This window comes from Rhipicephalus sanguineus, chromosome 1, assembly GCF_013339695.2.
Source record: "Rhipicephalus sanguineus isolate Rsan-2018 chromosome 1, BIME_Rsan_1.4, whole genome shotgun sequence".
Classification (NCBI taxonomy): Eukaryota; Metazoa; Arthropoda; class Arachnida; order Ixodida; family Ixodidae; genus Rhipicephalus; species Rhipicephalus sanguineus.
The window spans coordinates 128,346,156-128,370,587 of record NC_051176.1 but is presented as its reverse complement, the minus strand read 5'-3'; the positions used below and the strand labels follow the sequence as shown (position 1 = coordinate 128,370,587).

General features: G+C 45.3%; 1 protein-coding gene across 2 annotated transcripts in view; it reads left to right on the top strand.

Moving 5' to 3' along the window:
- LOC119397693 (cadherin-23) overlaps positions 1 to 24,088 on the top strand; it is a 157,531-nt gene extending 133,443 nt beyond the window's left edge. The window contains exons 22-36 of one of the 2 annotated variants that reach the window (XM_037665119.2): positions 1,297 to 1,520; positions 2,372 to 2,560; positions 5,083 to 5,196; positions 5,658 to 5,778; positions 6,115 to 6,407; positions 7,505 to 7,738; positions 8,327 to 8,415; positions 8,499 to 8,585; positions 8,664 to 8,732; positions 8,830 to 8,896; positions 9,333 to 9,460; positions 12,524 to 12,564; positions 15,966 to 16,029; positions 19,602 to 19,664; positions 22,065 to 24,088. In XM_037665119.2, the coding sequence (XP_037521047.1) occupies positions 1,297 to 1,520; positions 2,372 to 2,560; positions 5,083 to 5,196; positions 5,658 to 5,778; positions 6,115 to 6,407; positions 7,505 to 7,738; positions 8,327 to 8,415; positions 8,499 to 8,585; positions 8,664 to 8,732; positions 8,830 to 8,896; positions 9,333 to 9,460; positions 12,524 to 12,564; positions 15,966 to 16,029; positions 19,602 to 19,664; positions 22,065 to 22,392 (2,111 nt within the window). In that variant the 3' untranslated portion in view covers positions 22,393 to 24,088. The remainder of the gene's footprint in view (positions 1 to 1,296; positions 1,521 to 2,371; positions 2,561 to 5,082; positions 5,197 to 5,657; positions 5,779 to 6,114; positions 6,408 to 7,504; positions 7,739 to 8,326; positions 8,416 to 8,498; positions 8,586 to 8,663; positions 8,733 to 8,829; positions 8,897 to 9,332; positions 9,461 to 12,523; positions 12,565 to 15,965; positions 16,030 to 19,601; positions 19,665 to 22,064) is intronic. The other variant, XM_037665123.2, reaches the window with a different exon arrangement.
- The last annotated feature ends 344 nt before the right edge of the window (positions 24,089 to 24,432 follow it).

Genomic DNA, 24,432 nt, shown 5'->3' with positions numbered 1-24,432 from the left:
GCGTGCATACTGATTCGCACACCACTGACACGCAAATCTAATTAGTGTTTGCATAAGAAAAGTATATGTTCAATTGTGACCTAATGGTTAGAGCGTCTCCTCCGCAAGGCAGCAAGGCGGGGCCACGCGCGGCCCGCGCGGCAACGGTCGTAACGGCTGAACGCACAGGCTGTCCGTGCGCCGTATCTTGTAAGTAATCTGCAGCGGGTGCGAAGCCTGGGCGAGCAGAGGTGACCGCTCGCGCTCGCTTCGTGTGTGCTGCCTTCCCCACATTGAACCGAGAGTCGACGCGAAGCCTTCCCCCGCTTTTGTCTGCGCTGTTCAACCCATCAGTGTTAGACAGCGAGTGTTCGCGGTCATCGAGAGAGGTGTTCTCATCTTTGCCTGGGCGCGAATATTATTGCTAATTTAATTGTTAGGCGAATGTTTGCGGCAAAGTACAGGGTGATAAAACTGGGAACCGTAGTTTGTGTTGTTCAATGCATGGCTCTTGCTGTCAACGCTTCACCTTCAAGCTCAACTTCAAGTTCATTGTTTTCTACATTGATACATACGTATGTACAGACGAGGTTATCCTGAAAGATGTCCCATCGTTGGAAACCGCAGCGGGACCTTTATTAGTTGCATAATAATATGTATAGCCAAAAAGGCATTCATTGCAATTAGGAAAATGCACAAAACTGTTATACCATTTATACAATGTTTAAGCAATTTAAGTTAGCGCCGCCACGGTGGTCAAGTGGTTATGGCGCTCGACTGCTGACCGAAAGGTCGCGGAATCGAATCCCGGCCGCGGCGGCTGCATTTTCGATGGAGGCGAAAATGTTTGAGGCCCGTGGATTTAGGTGCACGCTAAAAAACCGCTGGTGGTCGAAATTTCGAACCTTCCACACGGCGTCTCTCATAATGATGTTTTGAGACGCAAAACCCCAACAATGATCGTTATTAAAACCACTGATGTTCAGTTAACTCGTTGCCTTCAAGCCTTACAGGGCCTTTTCTTGCACTTTCCCTTTACGTAATTTTTGGCTCCTGAATTGCATGCTTAACGTGAGGGACCACCATAGCGATATAACCTCGGTGTTGACCTTTTCTTCGACTTCAATTTTTTTCTGTACAATTTTAAAACGCTGTGTCCTTTCTTTTTTTTTTCTTTTTGGTAGCACGTTTTCCGTTTTTCCATCAATTAGTAAGCCTCGGAATGTGCCTGCATTGCGTGCATTGCCTCGCTAAATCCAAGACGCACTTTTTGCTTGCTGCGCTCAATTTTATTCGCCCTCCTTTCTCTGTGTACAGATCTGTTCGAGGTGGAGTCCCTGCCAGACAACACGGCCCGTGTGTCGACTCGCTACTCGCTTCGGGGTCGTGTAGGCAACGCAACGGTGGCGCTGCGGGCACAGGACCAGGGCTTGCCTCCACGCTCCTCGGTGCAGATGTTCAGCGTCTGCGTAGCGGACGTCAATGACCACAGTCCGGTGTTCGTCAGGCCGCCGCAGAACCACACCATTCGCATTCCAGAGGTGAGCACAACATCCAGCCGTGCGCGTTCTGCCGCTTAAGACTCCATTATGGGTTCTTTGTAGCGCTACGAAATGAATAAATGCTCCTTACTTTCGCGCTCTATTACGAACCTTACGAACCGGTAGTGTACTTCACGGAGGCACCGTGCCTGCATGCACCGTGCACCACTTCACACGTAGTACAGTGAATCACTCAGACGAATAAAACATTGGGAAGAAATAGAACTCGCAGTCCCATTAGCGTGCATATCTTACTGTTGTGAACGAGGCGCTAACAACAAGAGAACGCTAAATATTTGATGCTGTCTACGCGTTCAGGGCTAGCATTAAGGCAACACATTCCAAATCAGGAATCTCTATTCAGTGCGTTTTATTTTTCGGTCAACGTCGCAGCAGGAAAGGTTGGGTAACAAAATTACACTTGTAATAAGTTACTGGAACTTCAGTTCGGGCTTTCCAGAGTGTGATTGCACAATTAGTGGGCACCGGACTCGTTCATTAGGTCTACTTTATTAAAGGTGTCAAGTCGTTGGTGCTGCTTTAGCCACCCCGGGACAGCGAACCAATAAATGTGTGGTTTTAGTAAACTGAAGCAAAAATAAAAAGACTTGCACGAAACATTCACTACAGGAATGCCCTGTATTGTTAGTCTCTGGTGCTCTTTTTTTCCTTTTGCACGAGCTTTGCGTGGGCGAGTAGAAGGTCAGCGTGAACCAGTCAGTGTTAATCAAGTAGTTGCAACCGGAACTAGTCTAACAGAGCAGCCCACTTTACAAGAAAAGAATAATTTAGCCAAGGGACGCGTGTGACAATTAGTGAGCTCCATGTTTTTTTTTTTTTTTTTTCGCCAGAATGCGACTTTGGGCACCGTGGTGGTGGAAGTGGGTGCGGAGGACAGCGACTTCGGAGCGAACGCAGAGGTGCGTTACCGTCTGAAGGACCTACCCAACGGCCACTGGAGAACCTTTCGTCTCGACGAGCGCACTGGTGTGATTACACTGAGACAGACGCTGGACCGCGAGACGCAGAAGGTGTACGAGGTACGCCTATATATATTTTTTTCTTCTGTCTTGTGCGATGACCACAGTCCGCGCGTTTTTTTTTTTAATTGCGATAGCAATTATATGGACAGTCTCGGCTGATTTTTGCCGTCACCGTCGCCGCCGTCATGCACCGTATATATATATATATATACAGGGTGTTTCAGATAAAAAGCACCAAGTAATAAAAAATTCAGCTTAGGCGCTACGCGTCTGCAATTAGCGCAATATTGTTCGAAGGCATTTAGAGCACGTCAGAATATTTTTTTTTCAATCCGCCAGGCTTGGCAATTGACAAAGATTGCTTAATGAACTTTTTAAATAATAACTCTAGAGAACACTTTTCAATACAAAAGTTGTAGCGCTTGTTCAGAAACATCAAATTTTTCAATCTATGTTAAGATAACTCCCCTGCCTAATTTTTTTCCGGCCTTTCTTTAAAGCGCGCGAATTTTAAAAAATACCACGTGACTGCCGCCAAAAGCGCGGCGCTTTCAGTGCCCTCAAATGTAAGTTGAACGAATTATCAAAGGCTGCTTCGTGCACGAAGATCGGTGTAACAGGTTATCGGTGACTGCGATGGACGTTAAGCGACAAAATTAGCATACTGTTTCAACAACAACAAATAAAAATTCTTCAACAAAAGAGCGGCAGCCACGGAGCAAATGCTACATGAGACCGTAGGTAGCATTTGATGTAGGGTAGGCATTTTTTTTCTTTTTTCGCACCAATGAAGAAACACATTGGAAGGGGTGAGGGTGACAGCGTGGTGTAACACCGAGATAAAAGATGCACTCACACGTGACGGCCGCTCTTTCGTAGATGTTTTTTTTTTATAGTACGCCTCTATCATCATTTAGCGTCCATCACAGTCACCTGCAGCCTGCTCAATCGACATTCGTGCACGGAGCAGCCCTTGATAATTCGTTCAACTTACATTTGAGGGCACTGAAAGCGCCGCGCGTTAGGCGGCAGTCACGTGGTATTTTTTTAAAATTCGCGCGCTTTATAGAAAGTCCGCAAAAAAATTAAGCAGTAGAGTTATCTCAGCATAGATGAAAATATTCGATGTTTCTGAACAAGCGCTACAACTTTTATAGTGAAAACTTTTCTCTAGAGTTACTATTTAAAAAGTTCATTAAGCAATCCTTGTTAATTACTGAGCTTGGCGGATTGGAAAAAATATTCTGACGTGCTCTATATGGCTTAGAACAATACTGCACTAACTGGAGATGCGTAGCACCTATATAATTTTTAAATACTTGGTGCTTTTTAGCTGAAACACCCTGTATATATATATATATATATATATATATATATATATACAGAAAAGCCACAAAGAAAAATAATTCAGAAATACTTTCCGACGCGCGGAATCGAACGGCCGACCTCTCGCTCCGAAACGCGCGGCGTTAGACGGCTAAGCCACGGAGAGCAGCGTCTTTCAGTATGCTAACGGCGAGCTATTTATATACACTATTTACTTCAGCGTGCTTTCTTACTCACCAGCGAGATGGCGCGATGTGCGCGCTGGGCGCGCTGGGCGCACTTTAAAGGTCGTCGCCCTGCTCCTGTGAACGCCAAGGCTTTTCGCCCTATAGGGCGTGGTCGCCTTCGTACGCTTATCTTAAGGAAAGAAGGGGGCGGGCGGGTTGTGGAGATGGGGGTTGTATGTCTTGTGCTTTCCCCGTGATGTCCGCGCTGAAATCACAGAGCGTACGAAAGTCACATCGCTCGCTGCCGCGGCCGCGTTTGCGAAATGAGCGCGCTGTTCAAACAGAAATAATTAACAACTGCGACATTTAGTTCGCGCTCGTGCTGTGTGTACCTATTCGTTCGTTTCGTGCGTCCTGCTTTATGTTTCAGCAGTGCGCTTCAAGTATCGAGCTGTGACGCATGATAGTTCGCGCTCGTCCTGTGTGCGTTCTTTTCGTGCGTGCTTTGGGCTCGAGCGACGCGCTGGCAATTTTGAGCTGCTTTCCGTTCTTCGCGTTACATTCCAATTTGTTGCTATCGCATTCATTGCTTCGCCGTTGCGGCGAAACTGTGACTTTTTTTTTTAGAGAAAGAATCATAATGGAGAAGTGTCAAGCACTTCAAACAGACCCCAAATGTCTATGAGAGACCTCATGGTGGCGAGAAGCACCTACAATATTTGACCAGCTGGGATCCTTCAACGTGGACGCGCAGCATCGTAAACGAGGTTTTGCGCCTGCATTCTCGTTTGGAATACGCGGCCACCGCGGTCGGGAATCGAAACCGCGACATCACGTGCATACATCAGCAAGATGTCGTACAGTCATTCAACCATACGAGCCATCATTCTATTGCTTACTTTTGAGAATCTGAAGTGCCGATAGATTATAGCATTTAACAGGCAAAATGACTATGTCACTAACGTAACGTAGTTTCCGTGAACTGTGAAGATAATCTATAACTACGGCGTATTACTCTAATTTCATATGCGGTTTTGATGGCCACAATTTATGATTATCCTAACAAAGTTACTGTTGCACATGCAGCTCCGTGTTGAAGCCTATGACTTGGGACAGCCGACGTCTTTGTCGAGTGACCTGGACCTTACTGTGTTCGTGACGGATGTCAACGACTATGCACCAGAATTCACCGAAGATGTCGTAAGAAATTCACTTTAAATCCTTTCTTTTTCTGGAGCTGGGGGCACTTGGTTAAAGAGACAGACATGGCGAGGTTAAATGCTAATATATGAGATTTTTGCCGAGACATTTGATTCGGTTCATGATTGTCAAACTTTGTAGAAATCTTACCAGATTTTCTGAAATCAGACTGGTGTACTCCCTTCACCTTTGTGTATTTTTCTCAAAGGCGCGAAGCAAAAAATGAAAAGAAGAAACAAGCTACATCGTTCTGTGTTATTTGCAGAGCAGGATGCGCGGAGTACACTAGAAACTTCAGTGCTTACTGGGAAGTACGAAAATGGCCTAATAACGAAACAATTCGATTATCTTGCTGAGGCAGCTTGGATGTGAAAAAGCCTCAAAACAACAAAGATGCTAGGTACGTGTATGTAAGTTAATCCTTCTTCTTCTTTCCTCTTCTTTCTTTTTTTTTTCCACAGCACCAACTCACATTCACGGAGAATCTGAAACCAGGAGTGGAAACGTACAAACTGATCAGCACGATCGACAGAGACGATGACCTGAGCATCCTGAAGCCCATACCGTGCTACTACATAGTCGGTGAGTTTCGAATTTCAACTGCACGCAGGTCTCTGAAGCGATAAATGTAATGATCAGGTAGCGTAATTAGCGAAGTTATTCAAAAGCTAATCAAAAGAACCAAATGTGCATGACAGCAGGAAAAGTCGTCTACTTTTCGTATGCTGGCAAAAAGTATTTTTTAATTAATTAGTTCAAAAACACCCTCAAAGCATAGCAACGTGCATTGCGTAAGGGAGGCTTCTCGATATCGTTATCACGATATAGAAATGTAACGTTATCATGAGCGCCGCTTAGTTTCCAATGTTCAAAGTATCGCTCAATGCTGAGCTAACAGCCACCGCTGCACCTCCGCAGGGGGCAATGAGAAAGGCCGCTTTGTGCTGGACATCTTCACGCACCAGCTGTCGGCAACAGAACCACTCGACAGGGAGGAACAGGCTAATTACACGTTGGTGGTGCGCGCTTCGGACGACTGCTTCCACGAGCCACGGCCCGTGAGCCGTTTCGACCCCAAAGACAACACACTGCTTCAGGTCGAGATCACTGTGCTAGACGTCAACGACAACCCGCCGAGGTTCGTGAGCCGCGTCTTCACCGGTGGAGTCACCATGGAGGCGGACTTTGGGGTCGTCTTCATGACTGTCAAGGTGCGTACCTCCTGTTGTCTGTACAGAGACGTCACCGTCACTACCTGTTTTCAAGTGATGAACCGATTGAGTTAACTGCGCGAACGTGCGTTTTCTCGGTCGTGTTAACGCGAGCTGAGTGTTTTAGCACATGATATGAACGACCCGAAACGACTGGCTATCCCAAAATAACTTCACAGTGAGGTATTCGGAAACTCTTCGTCACAAGGTCGCTGTAATTACAGGGCTTGTTGAGAAGCATCTGGTCCTTATTCGTTCATCGTTAAACTACGGAGTGTGAAACGCAAATGTGGCACTGTGCAGTTTTCTATGTGTTCTAGTACTTATATGTTGTACGCAATTAAATTTTTAAGTCATTTTTGTAACAGCTGAAACCTAGTACTCATTGGCGTAGCCAGGGGAAAGGGGGAGAAGGGTTCAGACCCCCCCCCCTCCCGAATTTTTTCAATTTTCATATGTATATATACACGCACACGTACAAACGCACTCACGAATATATATATAAAGGGCGGGCTGAACACTCACCCCCCCCCCCCCCCAACCTCGCAAAAGTTTCTAGCTACGCCTTTACTAGTAGCGGATTTGAATTATATCTAGCTGCGGCGGCGTACTATTGACGATGGATGCCTAACCGTACTCTGTAATACATCCCTTATTAGTGCAGTGTAGAGTTAATTTTTTTATGGTAGAACAGGTACACAGAATTGCATTGTCTGCATAAAAATTACCCGTGTTCTCTGATTGATACATTAGCATACATTTATACCACTTTCACGTTTTATGGCGCATAAACTTAGCCGAATATTTTGATGTGTGCCACTGCCTCCGAGTTTTTCAGAAATTTCCAGCCACCGTTTCTAGCAACAGTAAGCTGGGACGTAAAAAATCGGCATTATGGTACATGAGTCTTGGGAATTTTAATAATATCGCAGTGCGTATTGCGTTTTATTAGCGGCTGCATACGCCACTTGGCTTCACTCGGACCACGGCAAATAAAGTTTGCGAATAATTTGCATAGTTCTGCGGCAAATAAAACTACCCGACATGTGTGCGCTGTACGGCAACACTTTCATCAACGTCGCTTTCGCGTGCTGCAGGCTATTGATCGTGACGAAGGCATCAACAGTGTGGTGAGCTACTACATCGGTGGTGAAATCCGGAGGACACTTTCCGAAGGACTGGAATCCCTGACGGGGCCACCGTTCCTCATCAATCACCGCACCGGCGACTTGAGCCTCAACTTTTATCCGCAGAAAGGCATGAAGGGGTACTTTGACTTTGAGGTCATCGCTAACGACACCGAGGGCTTCTACGACACTGCCAGCGTGTTTGTGAGTGACATTGTCTTTTTCCCGACTTCATGTTCGCAACAGCTAGCATAGTTATCATCGCTGATAATCATGTGGACTCTTCACCGAACTCATTCGCATTTTGTTCGCTATGTAAGTCACTCTGGCTTTTCGGAGTTTCCTTGAATCTAATAAAGAAAAAAAAAGCACGGTCGAAATTAGGCAGTGTTCTAAGTATAATGCTTTTATGTAACCGTAACTTTCTGTTTTACCTTATCAAAAATTGCCTTTCAGACTGTTTCGTTTTTAATTTTCATGCTGCCATTACGGTTATACTCAAAAGCTGAGGTTACGCACGAACAAACGATATTCTATCGGGTTGATTCATTCCTTCCACGTACAGCGTTACATAACAAAAAGAAAGCATTCGCCTTTACCTCAAACATTTGTGACCTCGAGCCTTTTTGATTGACTGAATTGTGCACACCAGAGTACCTCCGGAAGTAGCTTAAATCGTGCTAAAGGCACAAGAACGTGTCGCTGAGCAAGTCGGTTCATATTACACAGTAGACCATAAAAAAAAGCATGTTCTACTGTTGCGCAACGCGCTTGCTTTCCTGTATTTCACAGATCTACCTCTTGCGGGAAGACCAGCGCGTACGTTTCGTCCTTCGACTGACACCAGAAGAGTTCCGGGAAAAAATGGAAGAGTTTCGAGAGTAAGCTTCTCTCTAACTTGCCGTCAAAGCTTAAGCGGACTCAAGTCTAAATCACACTTATTTTTATTTTTTCATTTGAACAGGGTCCTCGCCAACATCACCGGAGCCATTGTAAATATTGACGAATACAAAGTTCATGAAAACGAAGACGGCTCTGTTGATCGGAAAAAGTAAGTGACCCGAGCTCACACATTTGTGTTCCAGGGATGCCGCCGTGTTTGAACTCAATTTACTTGCACGCATTGCAGGAGCGACCTCTACTTGCATTTCGTGAATCGGGACGACAACTCCATTATCGAGGTGTCCAACGTTCTCACGTGAGTCGTAATCTCTGAAATATTGAAGCCCCAGGCAACACCGTGTGGTTTAAAACTTCCTCGCGCCTCACCTTCGCCTCACTGATTTCGTTTTCAGATTAATAGACAAGAATATTGAGTTCCTGGATAAGCTCTTTAAAGAGTTCAACGTGCTGTATAGCGAGGTAAGTGCTTATCTAAGGGGTGAGTGTATTTCGAGTGTCGATTTCCAGTAAACCTACGTACGCGATTAAACAAGTAATGAGCAAGTAAAGAACCAAAGGTCAAAAGAAGGATAGTGTACTTTCTCAGCTTCGGGCGGTGCTGAAATACTGTTTCGAGACATAACGACAGGTATTAATGGTAACAGCCCCTATTTTACAGCTAACACTTACATTATCGTGTTGCGTTGTACTTTCATTCCAAAGTTCATTCACTGTGTGTTCAACGCTGTTCTGCACTCAGTTTCATGTGTCGTCTTTATTCGCCGACGTATTATTTCGCTGACGTGACAACATGACTGCTCACTTTGCTGCGATATCACTGGTCAGGGAAAGCGACAGTTGCATGACGGCGGTAGTGTCGTGCCGCAGCATTCCTCACGCCCTCTTTTGCTTGCAGCCGGCGGACGCCCTGAGCGACGCCGAACGGGAGGAGGACCAGATGCGCACGTGGCTCATCGGCCTCTCCGTATTCCTGTCGGTGATGCTGGCGCTCGTCATATCTCTCTGCCTTGCCCAGAGGAGCCGGTGAGTGCGGGGCCCGATGCTCAGCACTGTGAAGGGTTATCAAACGACAGGGAGAAACTCACTGGAATACACTCGCCATTCCACGTGCTGCTTTGACCTGCTCCTAGTTAGCTTGATGCGTCAGGTGCAGTCACATTTTTCTGTAGAAAATGTGAGCCGCCGACTGACGTTTGTTATGAACGTGCCTTAGCCGTAACCTGAATGCTGTCTTTACAGTTGTAACCGTAAGATGTGAGGCTTACATATTTATTATCCTATTGTAAATGTTGAAAAGCAGTAATGATGCGTCGTTCGAGCTCTCCGAAATCTCACTATGCAGAACGTAGCGCATGTGCTAAGTATACGTTCAGACACGAGACGCAGGCGGGGCCAAACGAAGTGTTGTAGTTACTGCGCTGTGTAATTCCAACTGACGCAAGCGAGAGAAAAAAAAAATGTAGTTCTTGTGTAAGTCTTGGTGCAGTTCTAAATACCTCGCTATATCCTGCGCCGGCGTTCTTGTGTAGGCCTTGGTGTTGTTCTAAATCCTGCGCTTAATGCAGCTCCGCTACCGTGAAAGCTAAAAAAGTGCGCAGCACGGGCCACCCAGCGGTTCCTTCGGCAATCGCGCGCTTGCCGAGACAGTGGCGCCCTCTCTTGCGCCGCGCGATTATCAGCTGGATGTTTCATAAGCGTTTTTTGCGATTTTAGGTAAATTATTGCGATTAAATCTTGGTTATTTGTGTACTTTATATTATTTCAGACCGTGTTAGTTGATATTGAATTGATTTTGAGCATTGTTAGCCTTGTTTTAGGCCTGTATACATAACTTGCAAGTGACGTCAGTTCCTGTCTTCCGTCCGCCATCACCGAGCACATACGTCTCAGTGACCGCGCTGTGTTAACGTTCGTGCGCGGATTGTTCGGCGTATAGTGCGCGTGTTTTGATCGTTTGCCTTGCGCTTATGACGAACGAGAATCGTTCAGGACATTATGCAGCCTGGAGTGTCGTCAGTGGTGTCGCACGTAATGGTTGAAACAACTTCGCGCGAGTCACCTACAGCGGCGCTCTTCGCCGCATGCATTTTGCGGCGCTCAAACTGCACAGATTTCGTCGCTGATTGCTGCATAAAACCATGGCCCAATAACATGTTTGGCGACCAGTCGGGGTTCGTTTCACCGAAGAGCTAAAAGGCCTCCCGAAAACCAAGACGCGATCGCTGTGCTCAATCGGTGCTTCACGTTTCGACAAAAATGGACCTCCCGCATAACCCCGTGGTGATAGACTCGGCGAAAAGGTGAGGAGATTCGGAAGCATAACTTGCCTGTTATGAAGTGACACCCGCACACACAAACGTTGTGAAACGTCTGAGGTCCTTCCTGTTTACGCGCGCATAAGTCATTGCTCAGCTTCTCGGACAGCTCTTTCGTGCGGTCGCACGGGTTTATGATCACGTTTGGCAAACAGTATGTCCCCGCCCCTGGTCTTTTTTTTTTATTATTGATTTACACTTCTCGTGCAGCAGCCAAATATCGCACAGATCGCCGTTGCGATGTGCAGCGTTGACGGGAAATGCGAGAGCCGCACAGCTTGAGTAGGTGTCGTCTGCTGCCATGTGCTCGGTAATGGCGGCGCATGCCGCGAAATCGTATCCCAGAGTTCCGCGGTGTGACGTAGTTGCAAGTTATGTATTGACCACTGCGTGACCATGCGATATGAGACACTCGATGGACGACAAACCAGGCCCCTAAAATGCTACGAACTTATAAAGATGGGAGATTTCGGCGCTTAGTGTTCTTCGTGGTGTAGGTGTCCGATACCGAGCACACCTGACATGATCATTCGCATAATCGCAACAAAGAAAAGTATTGCTGATCGGTCAGTACTGATTAACATTTGACGGTCCCAAGTACAAAATAGTTAAACCAAAGAAAAAGAAAATTGTCGCAGAGGGTAAAATTGACAATAGGTCCTACGTGTTGGAATTATTCTGTTATGCACACTTGATACTTGAAACATGAGCGTGCGCACACAGATGGACGCCATTTTGATGATTGCCAGGGGATCCCAATTGCTGGGTTAGGTATTTGAATTTATTGGTGCAGTTGCGATGTTTATGCGTTTCTTCATCCCGCACTCCTCACGTATTTAAGCACCGGTGATGGGTCATACTTTTAAGAATGGTTTTTAGGACTGGTTGTTGAAAGTGGAAGAGGCAATATCTTCCTCTCCTACACCCCCTGCACACACGCATATGCTGCTGCGGGGAGGTTTATTAGAAAATTTACTCGTAGACTGCGGAGTCTTGTCAGTAAAATATAACAAATTAATTTAAAGGAAGCCCGAAACACGCCCCAGAAAAAAAAAATGATTCATTGTCTCCGAGAGTTTGTCTCATGTGGAACGAAGTTCGGTGGTCACGACATTCGTCCACAGGGACGAATGGGAAGGCAGGCTCATGAAACAAAAGCAAGAAAGCATTAAGAATGAATGTGGCGATGATAATAGGCAGGGATAAATAGTTATAGTCATAAATGAACGCTTTATCGAAATCTGAGAACTTTTTTTTTCTGGAATGATTGAGTACGAACGAATACAGCGACTATGCACTTGTTATTGCGTGTGCCACGTATATTACGAGGTGTACATCCCAATGGTACGTTTTCCCCAAAATTGCCCATCGTGTTTTCATGGCATTCCCGAAATGTCTTGACTAACTTAAGGGAGAGGATTCTTAAGGGAAAGGACCGTGCATACTGAATTTTGCAACATTGCAAATTTAAGCACTATTCTTGCCCAATTTCATAGAAAATCTTATATTGAATTTGTTTTTCGGTATGTTCATTGATCTTTGTTTCGACTAAGAATAGGCTGCATAAAACTGCGATTATGACATTCTGCCTTGTAGAACAGATCGGTACTTGCTAAATACCAACCTGTCCTTTTAAAGCGGTAAGACTGGCACCCACTGTTCCACATTTTTTGGCCCCACTGCACCAAGCTTTGTTACAGGCTTTGTGTATATCTCCCAATTTGCGAACATCTGCTGGGATTAACTTTTCTGCTGCCTTTTTTACCCCAAGGTATGAACGCCAGCTAAAAGCAGCGACTGCGACTGCTTTCGGTAAGCCTGTTTCCCTTTTGAAAAAAATATTACCATACTTATTTTGATGGTGTTTCCCTAATTACATCGATTATAGTGCTACCTAAATATACTAAGAAAGTTCGTTTCGTAAATAAATGATTAAAAGAAAGGCTAGAAGATTTTTATAACGACAAAAAATATTGCTGTTGTCTAATAGCGCGAACTTCGTATGTTGTTTGGGCATTTTAAGTCTCGCTAGCGATGTTTACAGAACGTAATTTCTCGCAAAAAAAAGAAAAAAAAAGTACTTAGCTACCTTATCACGCCGTTATATGTCTGAGTGGGCAAGAAGTGACGTGTTCAAACGCACCGTAAAGTTCAATACGCTATCTAAAATGATTATGCATCTTGTAGTGTGTTCAGTGCATCGTTCACTTTGTCTTTGTGGCACGTAACACGCATTAATGACGTCAACGCACATAAAAGATGGTCGCTGTGAGTTTTCCTCATGGCTGTTTCGCCATCGCCCTTTAACCCTCAAATGTCACGAAATATGCACAATGACATCATTTCGCACTTTTTAGTGTCGCATTTACACTACAGATAAAGATCGGTTGTTGCTATGAACATGTAAATGAAATGCTTAATAATTGTAGTTTTACAAGCACAGTAGCGAGAAAAGCGTTCGTAATGGGACTAAACATAAGCAGAGCAGACGTTTATCGGTATCCTCTCTCCGACTTGTGCATATGTGTACTCGTTTCGTGTCTAATATGCACGGACATTCGCCACAAGAGTTGGAACGTGTAAGAACTGATTTTACGAAGCTCGGTGCAAAATGTTTGCTGTTCGCATTATCTTTCTACAGACCTTCTAACGTAAATCGAGAACGAACGATTGCTTTTCTTACACGGCATGGCTCAGGAAGAAAGTAACCAAAAGCGAGACTGCGTGGCTAAAGAAGGTGAAAATCTAACGCTAGCGCTAACGAGCTGGCGCTTACATGTGCAGCCATTGATCTGGGAGTCACTGGGACCGCACTATACACGGCCTGGAGGTTCTCTATATCGCGTATCACTTGCAATATTTTCATGCTTCTCCGTAAAAAAAGTGATCGAATACAGATAGAAAAATGCTGGTCACACCGGATGGACAAAAAAAAAATATCCCTCGTTTCCTCGAGTAAAGTAAGCGTGAGCACTATAGTGAACGATCGATGGACGCCATCCTTGTTGCTTGAAGCTCGCCTCGGTCCCTTGTGCCGTTCTAGTTAGGTGACCACAAATTTCATTACCGCGGGGAGCGTCAGCTGCGCTATAAGTGCCGTCAGCTGAAGAAGGACCGCATTTGTAGGAGGTGCAGTAGGCTAGGAGGAAACGAGATGTGAAAGAAGCTATCGATAACAGCGGTGCGTTTTAAAATTGAAATACCGCTTCATTGTAAACAAACCGCTCGAAGTTCCAAGCCTTATTGACCGAGGCATTGCTGCCGCGGTCGATATCGTCTAGGTCTCATTTTAAATATGGTGAATCTTTTTTGCATGTGAATAAATGGAAGCTTGCCTTTCTTGTCGTGAAGATCTCTACCATCTTCGGTGACCAGCAGTGTTTGTGAACGCGCATGCATAACGTAAAATTACATAAACTAGATGAAGGAGGCATCCGTTTAAGCCCGGTATGACATTGACGAGACTGATCTTTAATATTCAAGCATCCGTTCGGAATCAATTAGCAATAGTTTTGTTTTGAATACTACTACGAATGAATACTATTAGAATAGCACAAACGTTGACAGTGTATCTTACGAATAACACATCAACATAACATGTCGTTTTAAATGCAAAACACAGCAAAATCATAGGTATCAACGTTTTGGAGCATTGTCTCAAGATAGTATGTATGACTCTGGCGTTACGGCAAGGTAACTGTGACCTTCTGAAAAGTAGCATAGCCACTGAAAGAAATTTTATCACAGTTAGCATGTTTTGCAGCAGAGCTGTTATGCTCGAGGTTTGCCGTGTGTCGTAGATAGAAAGTTATCATCATTATGAACCAGCACGCGATCTATTCGTCCTCTTCCTCATCGCCTTCCTCTTCTTCCACTTCTGCTTCGCTCCCAGAACACGTGCGCCGATTTATACGGCGTGGGATGCAATAAATCTGATGGGCGAGAGAACTAGTACAGAGAGAGAGAGAGAGAAAGGCAAGAAAGACAGGAAAAGATGCTGCTATAGCGCGAACTTCAGGGACGAGGGAAAGAGAGAATGAAACATTTATTTCTAGCAAGTTGAGTCGCTAGTGGTTGGACCTTCTAGTCCTGAAGACCATTGGCTCTTTCCGCCGTCCGGGCTCGGTCGACCAGGGCTACGAAAGATTACGACACACGCAAGCGCTCGTCTCTGAAGTTCGTGCTATAGATGGCTTGCACCGACGTCACGGAAACGCCGTATGTTGGAGCACCAGCATGTGGAGACGCGTCGTTTGTGATGGCGCAATAATGTTTAATCAAAACATCACATGCAGGTTCTTTTGTTATGCACGCACAGAGACGCTCCTGCTATGTCGTTTTCACATTGACGCAATTTGTTTGTCATCAAAACCACCATCGTGGAGTACCAGTACATGCAGAAGCTGCCTGCATGACGTCACGTGCAAGCCATCTATAGTAGCATGAATGGATTACCAACTAGCCCAAACATGCACGTTTCTAAGGAAAAGATGGAAAGACAGAGAAAGAAAATAGACAGAGAGGAAGTGATAGAAAGACATAGACACAAGAAAAGATGGGGAAAAAATAGAGCATCATAGCCATGTACAGTACAGTATAGCAAGGGGTGTGAAAGAGAGAGGTGAGAGGCTAAAAGAAAAGCCAAGCCAGGACCATACTAGGTGCCCACCAGCTCTGCTGTGACCCAGCCTTGCGCGACTTAGTGCAAGCTGCGCTATTTCCTTTTTTTTTTTTTTTTTTCGTCCAGATACGACTCAAGTGCCACCGGAATTAAGTGTTACGAAACGCCGTGTTCATGCGTAGCGGAACATTGCACTTTACACCTCTGTTACTGGTATTCTTGGGTTGGAAGCGTGGCGAACGTAGTCGAATCGCGTGACCGATAAAATACATGCTGTATTCTCCAAGCTGTTCATTGTAGTACAGTAGCTGAAGCGAATAAACCATCTTTTATCGCCAAATCAACGAGGAAAGACCCGTCTTCTGTATACTCCAGCGGAACGTGCCTCTTGTCTTCTCGTACCAGTATATATTACCAAACCACTGCACGTATCCGCCAACTTTCTGGCTACTGAGAAAAAAAAAAGAAAAAAAAGAAATGCAGGCGCTCCACAAACAGCGGGTGCTGTTTGCTGTGGTGCACCATCTATAAGCGGATATTCTTCGCACGGCGTATTTGTGCTGACTCCTTTTCTTACCCCCCTCGCTCCTAGGTTCTCGGGATTCGGCGTTAAACCGCATGGATGTGCCAAACACAAACCAGCACTCAGTCGAAGGGTAAGCGATATCTGTGGGCCTCAAAGCGGCTCGCCTTCTTACAAAATACGTTTGCAGGGGCTCTGTCATTTCATCATTTCAACGCAAGGCTGTCTTAAGCTGCGCAACACAATGCACAGTAATTTACAGTAAATGCTTTTGAAATAATCGGCCGGAGCGAACGACTCTGGTCACAGAAAACTCCGGTGCCTACAGTCTTAAGCTAGTACACGCTGGAAGAGTACATTAGCGTACTCTATTTATACAGCGCCTAATATCATCTAACTGACGTAAAATCTAACTTTAAAAAAATTTCGTTACTTCCGTTATAAATCACATGTTAGAAAAGGAAGAAAATAATCCTAGCATTATGTAATTTAAGAGAGCAGCTCTCGACGCAGTGTCAAAAGTTGGTTCGACATCACATGCATTAACACGTCCGTGCATTGAAACTAAACTTTTTTTACGCGTATTTGTGCAGCATATTCCTGTTAGTGTCTCCGTAAAAAAAAAGGAAAATCTTATGTTCCCATTCTGGAGACTGACCACCCTTCTTAACAACAGCATCAGCAAAGATTGGTCGGTTTCGTATGAGTTTGGCGAGGCGGACAAGGAATTAAAAAATAAAACGGAGCACACACACACAATAAATATGCACTTTAATGATAATGAAAGAGTGGGAGAGAGAGAGATTAGCACAGTGAACGGTGGCTGCAGCAGCAAAATGACATCGCAAAGACTGAGGATAATTCACGTATTTCAGTGCTATAGGAAAGGCTGCGTAATTGTGTGGGCTGTTTAAAAACCTCATCTCCTTCAAGCGTCAGAGGTCAAGAGAGAGCCCTTTAATTGTTGCCTGCAGTAGACAGCGTTCCTGTGATTGAGAACATTCAATCTATGCAGCGGCTGCATTTCGATGTCATCCCCCTTGCTTTAAATAGAAGCAGCCAGAAAACAGCTATCACCGTATTCCAGAGTAGTAAAGGCGCGCTTTTCGGTTTCGCCGCTCAGGTTGTCAACCGCTTGTAAAATTTTGTTTTAGCACTGACGGGGCACAGGTGTCTGCTTTTGCTCCAACATTTAAGGTCGGAGATGAAGAATCGATGATTAACTACTGCTTATTTTCGACATTTCTTTTCAGTGCACGCTTATTTGTTCATTGTTGTAATCTCTTATTGTACTTGTTCAGACAGAGACCAGAGCCTCTAGACAAGCAGGGTTTCCGCTTTATAAAACTGTATTTGCCTTGCGCTGCTTGCTATAATCTCTCCTTGTGTTAGAACGCTGCTGTGGATCTGGGCCATCGTGTCGAATAACAGCTGCTGTTGTCTTGTGACTGAAAATATTTTAATGGAGTCGCTCCAATTATTGCCTAAATGAAGTGTCGGTGAAATTATTGTTTGCAACTTTCAACCATATGCCTTGAAATGACCTTTTGGTTGGCTGAAGTTTAGGAGGCTGCAGGCCTTCAGTTGCAACAACAACTCAGAGAAGGCCGGTGAATTCTGCCTTATACATATTGCTCCCATTGATTGCAGTAACGTTACTGAAGAGCTTTACTGAAGCTATGATCACGTCGTTTTTACTTAGTTGCAAATAATTTGTCAAGTTAGATAAAAAACATGAACGATATTTAGTTATATTTTAGCTGCATCGAATGCGGGAACTACTTGAATGCATTCGAATTCTCAGCGCTGCATAAAATTGGAGTAGCGATTCGGGCACGTTGGTCCATATTCGTAGCGTGGATGCAGTGCAAAATAACGGAGTGCATGCGGGTAGGTATGGCATTAGCGAAAATAGCTACATACACAAGCGCTTACTACTAAGTGAATCTTCATTGGTCAAGTAAAATGCATAGTTCATTGCAAATAGTGGGGGTCACCGAATAGGGTATTACTAACAAGTAGCGACGTCGGTAAGTTAAAAAAAAAATAACAGCAGCAACATAATGAAAAACACGTGCACTCACGGTAAGAAAACTGCAAATTACGAAACATGAAGATTCAAAAGAGCAAATTATTTATAAAGTAGTCACCAAGGATTGACTTTCGCGACTGTCGTCATATTTTTTCTTTTTATGTAAGCGATATCAAGCAATTTCACGCGCGCCGCTATCGTGATGCCTGTTTATGCAGCTGTTTTCCCAATATCTGGCTTAAACTCCCAGCCGCCCGCAATGCAATACTAATTTGGACGTTCTCCCACTAGTTAAAAAAAAATTTTGTTAATATTGTTAGGCGTTTGTTAATACAGCGCCCCGTTAGGCCAATTTAACTGCAGCCACATGTAAAAGCTAAGCGATACGCCAACAAAAAGCTTTCCCGAAAAGTTCGAATCGCGGTAAACCACGCACATAACGTTTTTTTTTTTCTCTCTACCTTTCTTCCGTTTCTCGTTAAAACGCTCAATCGGCAGCCTTAAAATTCTTGTTGTCATGTAGGAAGCTGTAAGAACAACCTCGACCATTTAACGTGACCTAAATTTCTTGAAACTATGAAAGACGTTTTACATAAACGCGATGACTTGCTGCTCCTTTTGTTTCATTCTTTTCCTTCGGTTGCGTGTAGTTACGTTTTTTTAACTAGTTTAACTAGTCCTCGGTGATCCCGACGAAATAATGCAGCCTTAATTTTTATGCGGTAGCCCTTAAACTGCCGTTTCCTAACGAGAAATTTTTGATGCATGTTTTTTCATGATGTTGCTGGGGGGGGGGGGGGGGGGGCTTCTGAACCTGCCGACAACGCCACCCGTCCGCAGTACCTTGTTCAAAAACCCGCGCGCTTTGAATATATATACCATGCATGTTGTTTGACCAATAACGATTCAGTTCGTGTAGTCAGCGCTTGACTTGGTAACTTTTTATCGGTAAACACGCACGCATTTCACGCACTTCGGCCATTTGTGCTGCATTCACGCCGTGTGTTTCACTATGTACACGTGAGTTACTAAGTTTTAAATGCCAACCGAACGCAGGATTTCTCGAAATCCGAGGCAGAATTATGTTTCGTGTGTAACACTGCGTGAAAAACCGAACATTAAAGTAGAGATATATTGTTCCGGCAGTTATACTAATCAATCGAGGGTCGTTTCATCTGCATACGTTTACGATTGTCGGTCGATCACGTTAGTATAGTAGGATTCCCAGCGGCAAGCTGGCGTTCATGCGTACGAAACATAATTCAAGTCGCAGAACCTCCATACTCAAATGCATCGGCAACACCCCTTCTGGATGCATCCGGGCTACTCATTAATTCCTCCCGTACTCATTACACAAAGCCCGTGGGTCATAGGGCAATACTATGTACATGTCGAGGCGAACAATAGTTGATGCAGTTACCGATAGCATTCATTACCGACACAGGCATGATCGGAGACGGAAGGGCTAATGCCTAAATGCGTCTCGAACGCATGACAACTAATCATTTTGAGCCACGCAGAAGCGTTGTTCTTCGGACACCCAGATGCAAAAAAAAAAAAAGGAAACTTTTTTGCAAATTGCCTGAACTCATTTGGCCAATGTTACTGTTCCCATGATTTTACAAAACCAAATAGTGGACAAAAAAAGAAATCTACGCCCCCTTTTTTCATAGGTCGAACCCGATTTGGATGCACTCGTACGACAACGAATGGTATAAGGAAGACGAAGAGACAAGGTTAGTATATATCGTAGGACAGCAGGCACTGCAGCATGATGCGCCTCTTTACACATGCCTTGTACTCTTTCCCCCATTTGACTCTTCTTAGCCCTTTCGTTTGATCTACGCCTGTCCTTAACCGCTTTCCTCTTCTTTTTATGTGCACCAAATTGAATTATGCCACTCACATTTGGACGTGTAATTTGTCTTATAAGATTACGGGAACTGGAACCTAACTTTTACCTTTTCTTTTTAGCAACTTTTAATGTGCATGAGCTTGTAACATAGCGCAGGTTACAGTTCTCTAAGGGCCATTATGGCAGACGTTTGTTTTATCTTGACACAAATGTGCCCCTTCGGTTCCCTCGTTAAATATAACTGCTTCCTCGCCCCCATGCAGTTGACAGCGCCGTGAAAAATGTAGCGAAGCTTGAACGTTTGCACTGGCTTGAATATAAAGCGGTGGTTAGGAAAACAAACGCGCTTACGAATGGTCGCACCATGAGCATGTCGTGCTAAAAAATAACGGGCTACAAGAAACTATAACAGTAGAGTCCTGGCAATGCAGGCTCAGATAAGCAAAGTAGGACTTTGTGGTAGGCTTAGAAGGAACGACCTGCGCGCGGCCGAAGTTGATGCAAGTATTACAAGCAGCGAAAGTGAAAAAAAAGAAAAAAGAAAAGAAACTCTGCCATCCACAAGCCAAGGTACGCGTGGCGTGATTTAATTAAATTGCGGGGTTTTACGTGCCAAGACCTCGATATGATTATGAGGAACGCCGTAGTGGGGGACTCCCGATTAATTTTGACCAGCGGGGGTGCTTCAGCATGCACCTAAATGCACGGGCGCTACTTTTCTTTCTGTTTATTTAACCTCTATCATAATGCGGCCGCCGTGCCAAGGAATCAAGCCGACCACCTCGTGCTCAGCGCAACGCTTCAGCCGCTGAGTCACCACGGCGGATAGCGTGCCGTGACGCAAAGCATTGCTGTTTGGTGAGACGAAAGGTACTGGAGGACCGCGTGTTCTGGATACAAACAGCGAACACGGTTGCAGCGCGTGTGCAAACCGGTGGTGCCTGCAGCGAGCATGACACAGTGATTGTTGAAGATGAAACATTTTATTACGTTAGAGGAAGTTTACAAAGTCAGAGATCGGTGTACATTGTGACAGGATAGGTAAGGTGGGCTAGTTGGTATCGCTTTTTCGTATAATGCTTTCAGCGCAAATAGACCACGCAGGACGAAGAAGGGAAACACACCACTTGTGGGGTGTTTCCCTTCTTCGTCCTGCGTTCTCTATTTGAGCTCGAAGTTTTATATGAAAATCGGTGTATATATTTCACGTTCAAAGTACCTAGTTCGGAAACCATGAACGAGACCGAGGGAAAACGGCGCGCTTGTAAACGTCGTTTACCCTCTGTCCATTCAGTACTTTTTATTTTGAAGTTACTCAGTTTCCTCCGTTTTGGTGGGCGTAAAACCAGCGTTCAGCGATCTTTTTTCGTTGCAATAGCTCAGCGTGTGCTAAATGTGTCTCACTGGCATAACGAGGACAGGCGGCTTCGACGCGCTTACGCTTGCTTTGAAGTCGGCTGGAGTGAGATGCGCCTTGGAGCGAGGTATTCCAGCGCATCGCGCGAAGCATCAGGCTCCTGTGCTTGAGGAACACATGCAACGGGTGTTTTACCCCGCCCAGCACAACATAAATTTCAATTGCTGTTTTTTTTATTGAAAAGTGCCGTGAAAGAGCTTGGACTGAAATGGCTTCACAAGCGGCAGATCGTCAGAGTTATGGCGAGAACCATCGACAGCTGCGGTAGAGCCCCGGCCTGCGTTTTCAGGAAGCCGAGGCCACACTATATTTGGGATCGGCCTGTAAAAACGATTAGACAAATGACAGAAAAAACTGTGCTACACTCGACGAGAATGCTTCGCATTAAAACGTTTCACATCAAATACAGTATTATGAACGATGAGTTCGCATATATATATAAAAAAAAAAAGGCTTGGTCGTAAGTAGAGCGCTATACCAACTTTTGAGGTAATGCAGCTTACTTAATGGCGCGTCAGGGGAGCCCGTCCTTCCCATCCCTTTCCAACTAGCAAGATACCGAGTACGCTGATCATGCTTGAGAAGTGTTCTAGTCATGGCACGCAGTCTGAAACTGCTCTAAGTTGGCGCACAAGCACGTGCATGTCTGCTATCTTCAGCAGTTGTGCGGCCAAACACCCTTTTGCACGTACCTTCATGCCAGCATTTGATGGCATAACCCACCTTTGCAGATGCATAAAAATAAACACATCTCCATATAACTTCAGCCATCCTTTCTTCCCCTCCTATAGCCTCGCAAAACATGCGAGTCGCAAGGCTGACCGCACGAATCAGTTGCGCGCCATATCTGTTTGCCACTTGCAGGGCCGCAGACCGCAACTCTTTGGACGAAAACGCGGTGGCCGAGCCGTCGGGAAGCACGTCCTCTTCGACGGACACGCACCGGCAAACTCAGGACCGCGAGTTCGACTCTGCACAGCTGTGTTCCGAGGTGTACGTTCTGTCCAACGGCACAGTGCAAAACATCAGTATACCCGTAGGTGGCTCGACCGACCTTCTGTGCCCTGAGGTGGCGGAGCGCAACAACCTCAACAGGAACAACAAGAACGGCGGCTGCCCTTACGCTAGCGTCTTCCTCACCAAGATGGGGACGCCCAACAGGGCTGGGAAGCTCGAGGTCTCTGAGCTGTGAGTGGGTGCGCTTCTGTGGACACTTCCAGAACTGTGCTGCAGCGGCGGTTTCAGGAAAGAAAAGCACAACTTTCGAGAACTGTAGCTCAGGCAGCAAGTGGTACGCATCCAAGTGGCCCCTGAAGGGACAGGCTCCGATGAACCACGAAACGGCAGCACCTCGAGCAGCAATCTTCGAATCAGTCCCGTGCTTTCCTAGTTTATCTGCAAGAAAACTGACATTAACTACCAGCATGTGTGTGTCAACTTCAGTTGAACGCTGCAGAGGTTTCCTACTCGGTGGCAAGCTAATCATGGACATTGGCTAACGGCTTGCTTTTGGAAGTAAAAGCAGATTACATGTTCCTGCGACAGCGAGAAACAAAAGAAAGGATACTTGTTGAAGACGATGCTTTCAAGTGATTCTAATTATGACCCAGGTAATGTAACAGAAGGGCCTCAAAGTACCTTCCGAGTCTTCCTTTTCCTGTAACACGCAGGCTGCCGCCACAACCCGTTCACAACGTTGACTACAGTCCATGTATTGACTGCAGCAAGCATGGTGTCACATCAGGCTTTCACCTTGGACGCCGCTCTTCACGGGTCATTGCAATGCTCCAGGGTTCAGTGGACAGTACCGAAATGAATGTGCGACCGTTGGGCCCCTTTGGCCAAGGACCACTGATGTCAGTTATTGAAGGCGTAAGTGCGGATCGCCGTGCCAAGCATGACGACATGTGAATTGGTGTGCTAACTGTTACAAAACCCACTTAGCCTCATTTAAGCTGTGCCTAATAACTTGTAGACTGGATGCAAGCGGGACACGCACTCCGATGACTATTTCTACGTAGGTGTACGAAAATTCTTTGACCGGTCCGCATTGCACTAAATATGGAACTCTGTCAATTGCTTTCGTTTGGGAATTAGTGTACGAGGATTTTTCTATGTGCACTTCGGACTCTTTTACAGCTGATAAAACGCTAAATGCCAAGTTGTAACACGAAACAATTAGCCTTCTCGCTCTCTCAAAAGCAGCCTTGTCTGCATTTGTAGACCACATTTCGTCACCTAGCTGTCTGTTTTCGAGTGCTGCCACTATCTTTAGACTCAGTGCGATTGTCATTAAAAAAAGAGAGTAAGAAGAAAGTTCGTTATCTTCGATACAGAAGTTAGGGTTTGTCGAGCGCGAGCAATGATCACCTGGCAACTCAAGTTTTTGCAGTAGTTGGTACTGGTGCACTGGCCTTTAAGTGCCTGCGCGATAAAAGTAACCGCGTGCCAGTGCCACGCTGAGAAAGCACGAAACCAAAGGTCTGTACAATCGTAGCAGCCCGTGAACGCGCCTCTTTGAAATGTATATTTCTGTAACATGCTTAGTGACAAATGAGGACGCTCAATTCACCGATGAAGACCATGTGCTGGACAGATCCAGGCATTTATGTGTATTTTTTTAATATGTTTTTCACCAAATGTGCCACATGTGATCCACTTCGGAGAACCTTCAGCAAACTCCGCATGAAACGTCGGGCGCTTGAAAACCCCAGCACCAAATAGTCCCTGCTGTTCAAGACATCTTCAAGGACATGCGAGAGAGAGGTCAACGTTTGATGTATCCATAACACTTTCATCCCACATTGAACAAGATGTCATCAACTGCAACTTGTTCTGTACTTCTCATCCTCATGTGTGTTTAAGCAAATATATAGATATATATATTATATGTCTTATGGCGTGTGTTGTTGTGTTCAGTTTCCTCTTTTTTTAATTTGTCTGATAGAGACACTTCACGTGTCATATCAGATACATATAGGAATTTTTTTTATTTAGTGTGCAACGAGAAGAAAAAAATCACATTTTCGGATCAGTGACACGGTTTTGGTACAAGTCGTCGTGAGATGCGAGTCGAGTGAAGGCTCACTTTCGTTCCCGAACGGGAAAGTGGAGCGGAGGCTCGGGAAGGAACAGGCTGGACTCTTTGCACTAGCTCCGGCGGGGGAGCGTTTATTGCTACCTTTTCCTTTTCCCTCCCAGGCGCGGTCTCCGGAACACAGCAGGAGATTGT